The following is a 12,178-nucleotide window of genomic DNA, read 5'->3' on the forward strand; positions in this document are numbered from 1 at the left end:
GGTGAAAAGGCTGAGTTGATACCCTTCCCATGGGCTCTAACTGTTTCTGTTTAATGAAGAATCCTAAAATGCCAGCATTTAGTTTGAGGTTATTGAATGGCTGCTAAAACTCCATGGCTATTTCTTTATCCTAGGCAGCCATTATTCTGACTGTACCTTAGGTTCCTAGGTCAGACTATTTCTGTGAGAGGTATGTTCCAATGGCCAAATGAACTGCTAGCACCTTAGCATCTTGGGGAGTGTAGGGAGCATCAAGCTTCTTATTTCCTTTTAGAGGAAAATATGAACTCTAAGACAATGTCAGGAACCAGGATCATCTCTGAGTAGGCGACTCAGTGGGTGGTGTCACTCCAAGGAGGGTATCACAAATAGGCAGTTACGAGCCAGTCTGTGTTCCCTAGGTACTGATTTGGTAAGCAATTCAAGACTACGTCAGACTGAGTTCAGAAGTGACAGAGGCACTGGCCATGCCACAAGTTAGATTGATTTATAAGGTTGGATTGACAGCAAATCGCACACAGCCATGGGATAAATAAAATCAAATACTGAGTGTGTTTATCTTCAGACAAAGAGCACAAGTTTTCAATGTGCAACACTAGTAGGATTGAGAATAAAGGCAGAACAACACAGCTTTCAGAAGAGAGGCTGGAAATTCACTTGTAGCAATTGTGTGTGACACATCAAAACCATGTCATCGTATGTAGCAGCAACAAAACCAGAGGCTTATGGGGAGGAGCTGCTGCAGAGCAGGTACAAGGGAGCAGGAGCTCTGGAAACAAGAATTGCACCTGTGCCCAGGATTATCCTGGCTGCTCAAGTGCTGCAGTCCCGAGATACATTCTGTTTGTCCAGCTGTCAGCATCTCCTCTTTTCCTACAGGTAGGGATGGGGAGACTCCTGAGCTGATAGAAAGTGGTCCTCCTGATGTGATAGAAGGTGGTCCTTGTTGGGTAGGATCAGTCTGAATCCTAAGAACCTTTAGTCTTAAGAGGCAAAGGCTTCAAAAGTGGAATCTAGAAACAGGCAGTTTCTTCCCCTTCAGTGAAGTTGTCAGACACGGATGGATCGTGGTGTCAACTTCTAAAACCCTGGGTCTATAAATGTCTCACCTGCAGTTAATTTATGGGGAGGAATCACTACCAAAAGGTTCTATTTAGGTTTGTTCTTAAAAGTCCCACCTAACCAAATAAACTTCACTGACAATAGGAAATCAGATGCAAGCATCAATCATTCACTTTCAACAACTTTCAGGAGAGAATGCATTTTAGTACTATCTGAAAACAAAGCTCCAGTGTCTCTTTTCCCTCCAAGGCTCACTGCCCAAGTGTCCCCTCCTATCCCACAGCACTTGTACCTCTTCGGGGACACCTGTTAAGGACATTGCTCATCTGGGAACTACAACTTGTGGCTTTGGGGGTATGGGGAGAGGGCTGTGGTTAAAAATAAAAAGATCTGTGTTTGAGATAACCCTGTGCTGTAATCTTCAGGCTACCTACAAGTGCTGTAAAGTAACAGACATATCTATAAAGAAAATTCTGGAGATGGTGTAGAAAATCAGGAGAAAGCTGGAGACACTATGCCACTCAGAGCATGCTGATAACAAATATGGTACCCACCTTTCTCCAAATGTGATTTAAGAACTTCCCTATGTTCTAGCAGTAAGAAGGATTCTAGTAGCTTAATGTTAGTCCTTCTATTAATATTAAATGCTTCTTACAACATCAGTAGCAAAGCAAACAGCCACACTGTTAAGTAAGGTATAATTAGGAAACAGGACAGTTGTGACTATGGTGGCCACAGTTAGTACCTTCTGGCTATCATGCCTCTCTGTCCCATGCCCACCCTCCTTATTGATGTATAAGGCTTTCATATGTAAAAAAAATGCCTGAGGGGTTTTCTAGCTCAGCTGAAGACCTGCCGATCTGTCCGGGATGAGAGGCACTTGGAGGCAGGATGCTAAGATCCTGAGGCTTAGTTAAGAGAAGGAGTATATCTAGAATCTATTCTGCCCCCTGCTGTAGGAATGCCAAGAGGGTGGTCCCTGTCCCCTTGAACTCAGAGTCTGGGGTTCTGAAAACAGAAGCAGTGGAATAGATTACAGCTTCTCTCCTGCCATCCAAGGAGATGCCATACATGCTGCAGTGTGCCTGAGGTGGCAGAGGGAAGGGAAGGCCAGAGAGGAGAGGTATGGTGATCCTAGTCTGGTCTGAAGAACTTTTTTTGTTTTTTTTTTTTTTTTTGGTTTTTTTGGCTTTGTGTGTGTGTGTGTGTGTGTGTGTGTGTGTGTGTGTGTGTGTGTGTGTGTGTGTGTTGAGTCTCTGGGGTTATAGTCAGCAAAATCATGGGCAGTCATGATCTGCCCTCTGTTAGCCTCTTTAAGTGCATTTCGCCTGCTTTCCTATGTCACTTGGTTAGCCCATGGCTGTCTTGACTATCCATCCAGAGTGTAGGCCTTTTCTAATTTTCTAATCTCTGGTGATGGTTGCTATTCATTTTAGAATGTCCTAGGAGACTGGCTCTGGATCTATCTTTGAGAGAGTTGGCTCAAAAAGGGAGGGAAGACCTACCCTGGATGTGGTGCTGGGGACATCTCATAGGCTAGAGTCCTGGACTAAACTATCCAAAGTAAAAAGTAAAACAAACAAAAATCCAGGTGAGTGCCAGCACCCTCTGATCTTTGCTTCCTAATTTTCGAAGGACCCCAGCTGCATGCTCTTACCACTATGGAGTCTACCAACCTTCTCTCGCATAAAAGACTGCATCATCTTAATAGTGAGTCAAAACAAATCCTCCTTCCCTAACCTTGATTCCGTCAAGTTTTTGGTCACAGCAAAGAGAAAAAAAATAATACACCCTTCCACACCAGAATATACCCAAATTGTGTTAGTCAAGACATTGGCCAGTGGCAGGCTAGCTGAGCTGGCAACCCCAGCACAAGTCTCAAAGGCTGGTAATTGAAATATGTCCTCAATTCATGACAGGCTAGAGAGGAGTATCAAAGGGAGAGAATGCCAGAAGGCAGATGCTGAGAATAACAGTAGTTACCTGGGGGTAGGGGGTATACAGCAGAGATCTGCCTCATCTGGTGAGAAGGATGTGGGTGTCTAGCTGCTAGTCTGCACCAAGCCCACTGGGTTCCTCTTCCAAGAAGACTGCAGTCTGGTTGCTATGGAAACAAGCAGTGCAGAAAACTGGTAAAGCAATCATGCACAGCATCCCAGTATGGTCTCTCAGTTCTGCCACTTGAACACGTGTGACTTGTGGCTTTCTTAGGTTACCTTTCAGAAGTAGTAGCCACTGAAGAACCTTTCTTGAGGTTTCTACAAGGATCAGGAAAGACAAGCAGACCTCTATCACCATAAGACTGGGCTTTGTGTTCTGAATTCCATTGGCTAGACTCACACACAGAGAGGCACACAGACACACACACTCTGCTCTTTACTGCCCATGAGATATGATGTGGGTGTTTATAATGTATAAGCATGTGGCTTGATCAGAACCAAATATTGAAAAAGGTGTATCTCAGACATGCTCTTTAGAGACAAACTACAGCAAAACCAGTATATGCAGTTCCAGCCATTCCAGGAAAACCTCCCAACTGTGTGATTCTGTCTGTGTGGAATAAAATCTTCCTAGTGGTCAGACTCAAAGGAGGTGAGTTGTGGCGATAGCATTTTTAAAGCCATAACAGGAATAAAAATCACATGTGTAACAGGAGTTAATAACGAATGTGGTGCTTGGCTGGTGATAACATGGGCAGACCTTCTGTCCTCAGCCACAAAAACAACTCTAACTCTAGGCTCATTTCTACCCTTTGAAAGTGGATCAGGTCAAACATCTCTGATTTCCACTCTCACATGAAAACTCTGGGATTCAGCAGGAAATATTTGGGCCTGAACAGGTTAAGAGATGGTCCCCGGTTTCAGTCTGGCCCTGGGGTCTCTGTGAGATCAGTACTACAGAGGGAATACAGTATTCTATCCTCTCTACACACCTTGGTATTCATGTTCCTACTGTTTACTTAGAACACAAGCCTGCATTTATTTTCTGGAAACTGCTTTGTTCATCACAAATACACCCTCTTCTTTGAGAGAACATTAATCACTAGACAGAAACAAGTAATATTGACTTCTGAAAGTTTTGTGGTCTGGAATATCTGTACCTGACTGGCATAGAAAATTCTAGAGCATTTGCCAAAACCCATCGTTATGATGGAATCTTTTCTATGCTGGCCTCAGCAGAAGCACAACTCAGTGGTAAATTGTCTGAATATGGAAAACCAGACATTGAATTCTAAATGCTCACCATGACATTCTAGGCAAGGCTGAGACAGAGCATGTGTTTAGAACCTGCTTGCTGATGACTTGGAGCCTGTTTCCTTCTGTTAGTCCACATAACTAGGATTTGACTTTAGGGGAATGCCTTTAAATGGTTAAACACTGGTAACTCCAGGAATTCTTTGAACCTGCAAGGATTTTGGCCCTAAATATCATTTTCTCCGCCACTTCCAAATTTGCTGCTGTCACTCACGAGGCCTCAGATGACACCAAGCATTAGTAACTTGAAGAAAGGAAAAAAGTCAGCAGACTCTGCCTTCATATTGCATTCCTTACTGTTTCCAGATGCTATCCTTGAATGGGCAAGTTTCTCCAGGCATCTACTTGGGGAGACAAAGTACTAGAAAACAATACCACCCAGGCCAGGCATTTGAAATACACATAGTCCACATGCCTCAGTCTGGGGTTTGTGGGAACACATGCCCAGGAGGGGCCAGGCAGATAATTATCCCTGCCTTACAGATGAGTTCATTATGATTCTTGAAAGGATACTGTCTTCACACAGTCACTATGTAGCAAGAGTGTGATGGGGCCAGCTACATAACTTCCAGTTTCATTTCTGCCTCACAAGGCCACCAGAGCATTTGCAGCGTTCTCCCAACGCACTTCCCTGTAAGAAGCAGCCCTGCCACACATGCCGGAGAATGCCTGGCACTTTTCTGGTATGCAGGCAGGGAAGGAACTCGGTTCCTGGGTTTCGTGGGTCAGTATGGCTAGGAGACTGTAGAGACACTTTTCTACTTTTTTTATCTTCTTAGGAAAAGATGACATAGATTGGTCACAAGGGGGTGAGACATCCTTAGCCATGTCCTGTGTAAAGCAGGACAGGCAAAACAAACAAACAACTGAGGTCAATCATGAGATTAGTAAATGGAGAATCAACAGCATAACATCTGCCACATTTGCTGGGAAAGGCTCCTGAGAGCCTTCTCCTTTTCCAGAGCAGAATTCATTTTTGAACTTAGATACAGAAACAGCAATTAGGTGAATTTTGGGGGGCCTGGTTATTATATTCAGTGACTTCCTTGTGTGTGTGTGTGTGTGTGTGTGTGTGTGTGTGTGTGTGTGTGTGTGTGTGTATGCACATGTATGTGCAGGTGTACATGAAAATTGCATATACATTTAGCAGCCAGAGGACAACATAAAGTATCTTCCTCTACTACTTTCCACCTTAATTTTTTAAGACAGGGTCTCTCATTGAACTTGGAGATCACTGATTAGGCTAGGCTGGCTGGCTAGCCAGCAGGCCCCAGGGATACTCCTGTCTCCACTTCCCCAGGTGCTGGGATTATAGGCATGTGCCACCACACTTGGCTTTTATGTGGGGTTGGGAATCAAATTCAGATTTTTGTATTCATGCATGGTAAACTCTTTATCATTTGAATTTCCATATGGGGGAAAGAAATGACTTCTTCAAACTATTCTTAGACCTTTACACATATACTGTGGCAAAGTACCTACATGTAGTCAAAGACACACACATAAAGTATAATTTTTAAGCTTTTTTACACTTTCAACTCATGGCACATATTGTCCATTTCCAAATCATGGCTTACAAATTCATCAGGTTGATATTTTATAGGTAATGGTGACAATTACCCAAAACATCATAGTTGCTGTGTATGGGTAGAACAGCTTTGTCATTCCCAAGGATGGTCTAGTTATATAGCCCATGAACATAACAAAGTGCATAAATCAAAAGGAAAATATTTTTAAAAATCATGTTTCCAAAGAGTCATGAGAACAAGATGCACTTGCATTCAAAAGCTGAGCTGCCAGCCAACAGCAAGGTGTGCATCTGTGATTAGCTTGCCACATTTGTGATTATGTTTGCTAGAGCTAGTTTCTTTCCTTTTGCTGCTCTTTGATGACAATTTTATCCTTATAATAAGGGAAATGGTTCAGGCAGAGTGTGGTGAAATGAAGAGGTTTGTGTCCTGAGAGAGACAGAATCCAGTTCACACAGCAAGTGTTGCTGATGTTTGGAGAGTGGGTCAGAGCCTAAATATCTGTTGACTCCAGGTGGGATGTTATTTTCAGTTACTGCTATATTGAGCTTCAAATCTCCTTTTGCTAACATGAACCTTTTCTGCATAAAATCCATACTGAAAGCACCAGAGGTTCAGTATCCCAGCTTTAGTCAGCTGGTGTTTGCAGCTAGTCGATATGCCTCATTCCTCCAAATCATTATCAAACTCTGAAAGTTCCCTGGCATTTGAATCATGAAAACAAAGGACAGATGTGAAATGGCATCCGTTAACCACCCAACCAAAGGGGGAATGCATCTGAAAACTCGTTTATTATTATCTATGTTTCGCAATGCAGATGACAGCAATTGTGCAGAGTTGTGAATAGAAATTCAAATCCAGACTGCTCTAAGTGAAAGCCAAATGGGTTTCTGATGAAATAGAGGGGTTTACGTCATGCTTAACATGGACTTTTTTTTAAAAAAAAAAAAAAAAAGATTTCCTCTAAGTATATTTTGAGGTTGAGTACATCTTATTCAAGTTTCTTCATGCTGATGAGATGGGTAAATATATGATCACCATAGGTCAAATTAATGTTAGATTATGCCTGTGATAGCTAACCGGTCACCTCTCATCCAGTGACCTGTGGCCACTGTACATGCCTAACTTGTCCATATAGGAAGTCTTTGTCCTCTTCTTTCCTCATGTTCATTGTGGAGCTCCTGCCACTTCACTGTGGACCTCTCAATACCTTGATTAAGCTATCACATTCATACTTCTCAATTCAGTGTTCTTATGACCAGGAACTTCCTAAGAGGGTGTCCTTCCTGTGTGACTTCTGAAATCTGAGGTTGTCGTCTATCTTGCCTAAATATGATGGGAAATGAATCACTTAAAGGGGATTATGGAGAACCTCTAAGTATTAGCAAAAAGCAAAGTTCAAGGAGTTTTAGAAAGCTCAGTGGTGTTAGAGATGTAATCGGTAGGCCAATTGTTGGCTGTGAATACAGCTAATGAAGGTGGTAAATTACAACATTAAAAACAAAACGTTCATGTTCACATTATATTTATTGTATTTAGTGGCTAACTTTAGGATAACTAAAGGAGTTTACAGCTCTCTGTGAATTTCTTAAGTGGCCTCCTGCTCTTTAACACAATTCATTTGCTTTGTGTTTTTATTTTCTACAGATAACTTGTAAGGTTCCCTTCTAGGCCAAGCAAGACTTGACTTGCTATGAGCTTGCTGTCCATGCTGTAGCAATAATCTTCACAGTCTAGCCACTTTTCTCTTTTCCTTTTTGTCTTCTCTATTTCTTTGCAGAAGACCATCAAATGAGTTGTACACGAATAATGCAGGACACAGAAAAGGATGATAACAACAATGATGAGTATGATAACTATGATGAACTGGTAGCCAAGTCACTATTAAATCTTGGCAAAATTGCTGAAGATGCAGCATACCGAGCCAGGACTGAGTCAGAAATGAACAGCAATACCTCCAATAGCTTGGAGGATGATAGTGACAAAAATGAAAACCTCGGTCGGAAAAGCGAACTGAGTCTAGATTTAGACAGTGATGTTGTTAGAGAAACAGTGGACTCCCTTAAGCTGTTAGCACAAGGACATGGTGTTGTGCTATCAGAGAACATTAGTGACAGAAGTTATGCTGAGGGGATGTCACAGCAAGACAGTAGAAATATGAACTATGTCATGCTAGGGAAGCCCATGAACAATGGACTCATGGATAAGATGGTGGAAGAGAGTGATGAGGAAGTGTGTCTCAGTAGTCTAGAGTGTCTGAGGAACCAGTGCTTTGACCTGGCCAGGAAACTCAGCGAGACCAACCCACAGGACAGAAGTCAGCCACCCAACATGAGTGTGCGCCAACATGTCCGGCAAGAGGATGACTTCCCTGGGAGGACACCAGACAGGAGCTACTCAGATATGATGAACCTTATGCGGCTGGAGGAGCAGCTAAGCCCCAGGTCTAGAACGTTCTCCAGCTGTGCCAAGGAGGATGGGTGTCATGAGAGAGATGATGACACCACCTCAGTGAACTCAGACAGGTCTGAGGAGGTATTTGACATGACCAAGGGCAACCTGACTCTGCTAGAGAAAGCCATTGCCTTGGAAACAGAGAGAGCCAAGGCCATGAGGGAGAAGATGGCCATGGACGCTGGGAGAAGGGATAACCTGAGATCCTATGAGGACCAGTCTCCAAGACAGCTGGCTGGTGAAGACAGAAAATCCAAATCCAGTGACAGCCATGTCAAAAAGCCATACTATGGTAAAGGTAATATTTCTACCTAACGTAAGTTGCTTCAGGCAAATGTGAGCTAAGCGAGAGATGCCGATAATAGTCTGTTATACGATAAACCACTACAAATATTATGTCTAATGCACATTTTTAGAGTTTATTCAAGAGCTGTATCATATGACAACTTACCTATATAACAAATAAAATATTTGTTTGAGAAATATATAAAATAACTAAATGTGCTGTCATTAGAGCAGTTTGATAGTGGGAAAGTGCATTCCTGGAGAAGACATGGCTAGTGCACAGACACACCTATTGATAGAGATCATTAGGACCAGGGTATGCTGTTACAAAGGAACCATGATCTATGCTGAGAAGTGGCAAGGGTTTAGGCAACAATCAGTCAATCAGAGATGAGGCACTTTGTTCATAAATTGAATTGAGTAGATGGCTTCACGATTTATAAAATTATTACCTCGTGACAGTTATTGATGAAACTGGCCCCATAGAAAATACCCAAAAGGAATTGAACGGCAACACGATGACCGATGACATAAGATAAGGACAGTGACTGCACATTAATTATCTATGATAGTTAGCCAAGAAAACTACTTGTCATGCAAGGCACGCAGTAGTCAAAGCTGAAACCAATAGCAATTTCTCTAGAATATTAATTCCCCTTACTAGCTCCATTACATTGTGGAAATAGTTGTAGCTCTTTTGTCAAATACTGTGTATTTTTTTTAAAAATCTCAAACCTATCCAAGGATAGTTCAACTGAATTTTACTTTATGAAATAAGTGAGCACATATTTGCATCTATCTGTTTATGTAACTTAGCTAACCTGACAGAGTGAGTTCATGTTCATGGTAGCATCTGTATCCATCAGCCATTGGTACAAGTCTTGGTTCAGCTTCACCTAGTAAGCACCTTGGTATAGTTGATTCCGCACAAGACTTAGAAACTATAAAACTATGAAAGAAACTATCGCAAAAATGAAATTGGTAGTTCCTTAAATCCTTTCTGTATTATCACCAAAAACTGTTCCTTTTTCTGCTTTTCATTTTGTTCTGTACATTATGAAGACTCAGTTTCCTCACTATGGATCTGATCATGAGATTCAGGAATTTAGTTTGAAAACCAGTTGCTGAACAAACTTAAAACAATCAGAAAAACTGTATTGTCCCTATTGTGGCTCAGGTGTGTATGCTCCTCTCAATGTGTGCTCATAGCTCCATGGCCAGCTGGACATTGCTATGACCAAGTCCAAGCTGGCAGAAGCCTTAGCCAGAGCTCTGAGTGTTCCTGGTTGACTAGTGCCTGGATGGATATGGGCTTTTCAGTTCTAGAAGCAAGCACAAGACCCCCAGATGAGTGCACACAATGACAGCATTACTTTCAAAGGAAATAGATTCTTCAGGCTTTCCTTGAAACACTATGGAACACAGCTCATGTGTTTTAAATAAGCATTTGAATAAGGCGTGACAATTAAGAGATTTTTTGTTGGATTTTAAGAATGATAAAAATGCATGTCTTTCCATATGACTGCTGTTGTTCAGATACATTTTAGACTCATGTTTTAGAATTCTAAGTAGTAGTTCCAAGGACAGAGATGTGGTGTTGAGAAGCATAGTGCGTGACCATGTGTGGAGGCAAATTATGCATCACAGGGTCTCTGCATCGCCATGGCTTCTTTGGCTTGTGTAGTTCACCAAGCACACAACTTGTTTTACTTTGTTGTTAGGTTACTTTACTTTTATGCAGAAACATGGAATTTGCCCTGACTGCTTCCCCTACATGAGGAAGGGGAAGTGAATGCTAGGATGCATTTTGTCATGAGAAGGGGAAGGTTGGAAGCCTGAATTTTCTTAAGAGAAAGAAGGCACTGGTCACCACTTCTCTAGTTTCCCAGGTTTACTTCTAACCAAAGTTATCAGTGTCTTCCACTAACATTTTCCATGTTTCCTTGACTATAGCTATAGTGTCATTCTGAGCCAAAGCCAAAATAACACACACACACACACACACACACACACGCACGCACGCATGCACGCACACATTTACATACATTTGTGTGCACACACACATATACAAAAACACACACATGCCCCCCCATGTATACATACATGTGCACATTTACACATGCACTCCCACTCATGCGCACACATACACATGTGCACACACATACACACACACACACACATACATGCATGCACACATACATGCACACACCAAAAAAAAAAAAATGGAGCAAAGAGAGTAAAGCCCTCTTTAAACAAACTAAAGTTATGGGGCCACATCTCACCAACACGCCTGAAGTTACCCATCACGTCACATCAACATGCTGTGTTGTAGCTACTCTCTTGATTCTGTAAAGATAAGAGAACACATGTACCTGTTCTCATACCATACATCTAAACTGAAAGTACTTCACTAAAGTACTAATGAGTAACATTTCAAAATATTTAGGTAATATAAAATAACTCCTTTGTCTTCCTCACAACTCCCTTTCCTTCCCCCTAGGGCAGAAAGGGAATAAGCTGAATTCAAAGCACTTTTTTTTTTAAGTTATTGCAAGGTTTCTGGTTAGGTTGCCTGGTCTTTTTGTTTGCTTTACCATTTCCTATTTGTTTGAAAGATGAATTGGGATTTCGAGAAACAAGTCATCAAAGGACAGTGATGGTGAAGGCGATGGCAGGCCCCATCTCTGCCATGCACCCAGAGCAGACTATTCTCTTCTGGTATTCTCTGTACCCTCGGAGAGTTTTGAGCCTTTTTTTAATATTAAGATCATTTAAAACTGTTTCAAAAATCTGTGAAATCATGTTATTTGTGCAAGATATTTGGGTCCTGATGAAGCACTTTATGATCAAAGTGAATAGTATGGTAATTTTAAATCCTGTACAAGTCATTTGTATCTAGTTTTTAAAAATCTCTTAAATTTATTATTTTTAATTATCAGTGTTGTCCTTGGAAACTGTTACTGTGTGGTTACTATTTTTAAAATGACATGGATTAACTTTTCTTAGTATAATGAAATTGCTCAGAGTGCAACACACTGCTAGGCTTTACTTTGAACCTACACGAAACTGAAATGCCAGGACTTACTCTTGGGTTTGTTGACAAAGACCATGAGGCAAGCATAGGGGCAGGACAGCAGTTGGCAATGCCCAGTGTTTTGTTCCATACCAGTGCTGGCTGGAGTAGTTCTAGCACCTGACAGGAACGTTATGTAGATGATGTATTAGCAGAAAAGGAATGTGGAATACCCTTCACATCAACATAACAGCGTTTGTAAGATCTTGGGAGTGAGTCGTTTGTCTATTTCATGCTCATAAGTGACACAAGAAAGTCTTTAAGAGTTCAAACATTCCAAATTCAAGCCAGGTATAGTGGTTCATGCTTGTAATCCCAGTACTTAGAGACTAATGCAGGAGTGTTACCCTGAGTTTAAGGCCAACCTGAGCTACATTGTTGAGATCCAGGCCAATCTGGATTACAGGGTGATACTCTACCTCAAAAGACCAAAGCAAATAAAATTCAAACTCAAGATACTTTTTCTTGATATAAATGAATTTTTAATCAAAAGTAAAGCATGTATTTTCTAATAAGTATGA

At 41.6% G+C, this 12,178-nt stretch overlaps 1 protein-coding gene across 7 annotated transcripts in view; it reads left to right on the forward strand.

Annotated features, from left to right (window-relative positions):
• Myt1l (myelin transcription factor 1 like) overlaps nt 1–12,178 on the forward strand; it is a 134,217-nt gene that overhangs the window by 32,144 nt on the left and 89,895 nt on the right. For 4 of the 7 annotated variants that reach the window (XM_035447774.1, XM_035447775.1, XM_035447772.1 and 1 more), the window contains exon 5: nt 7,626–8,591. In XM_035447774.1, coding sequence (XP_035303665.1) covers nt 7,626–8,591 — 966 coding nt within the window. Of the gene's footprint in view, nt 1–7,625; nt 8,598–12,178 lie in introns of all 7 variants that reach the window. The other 3 variants (XM_035447770.1, XM_035447771.1, XM_035447773.1) reach the window with 2 other exon arrangements.

This window comes from Cricetulus griseus, chromosome 7 (assembly GCF_003668045.3).
Source record: "Cricetulus griseus strain 17A/GY chromosome 7, alternate assembly CriGri-PICRH-1.0, whole genome shotgun sequence".
Classification (NCBI taxonomy): domain Eukaryota; kingdom Metazoa; phylum Chordata; class Mammalia; order Rodentia; family Cricetidae; genus Cricetulus; species Cricetulus griseus.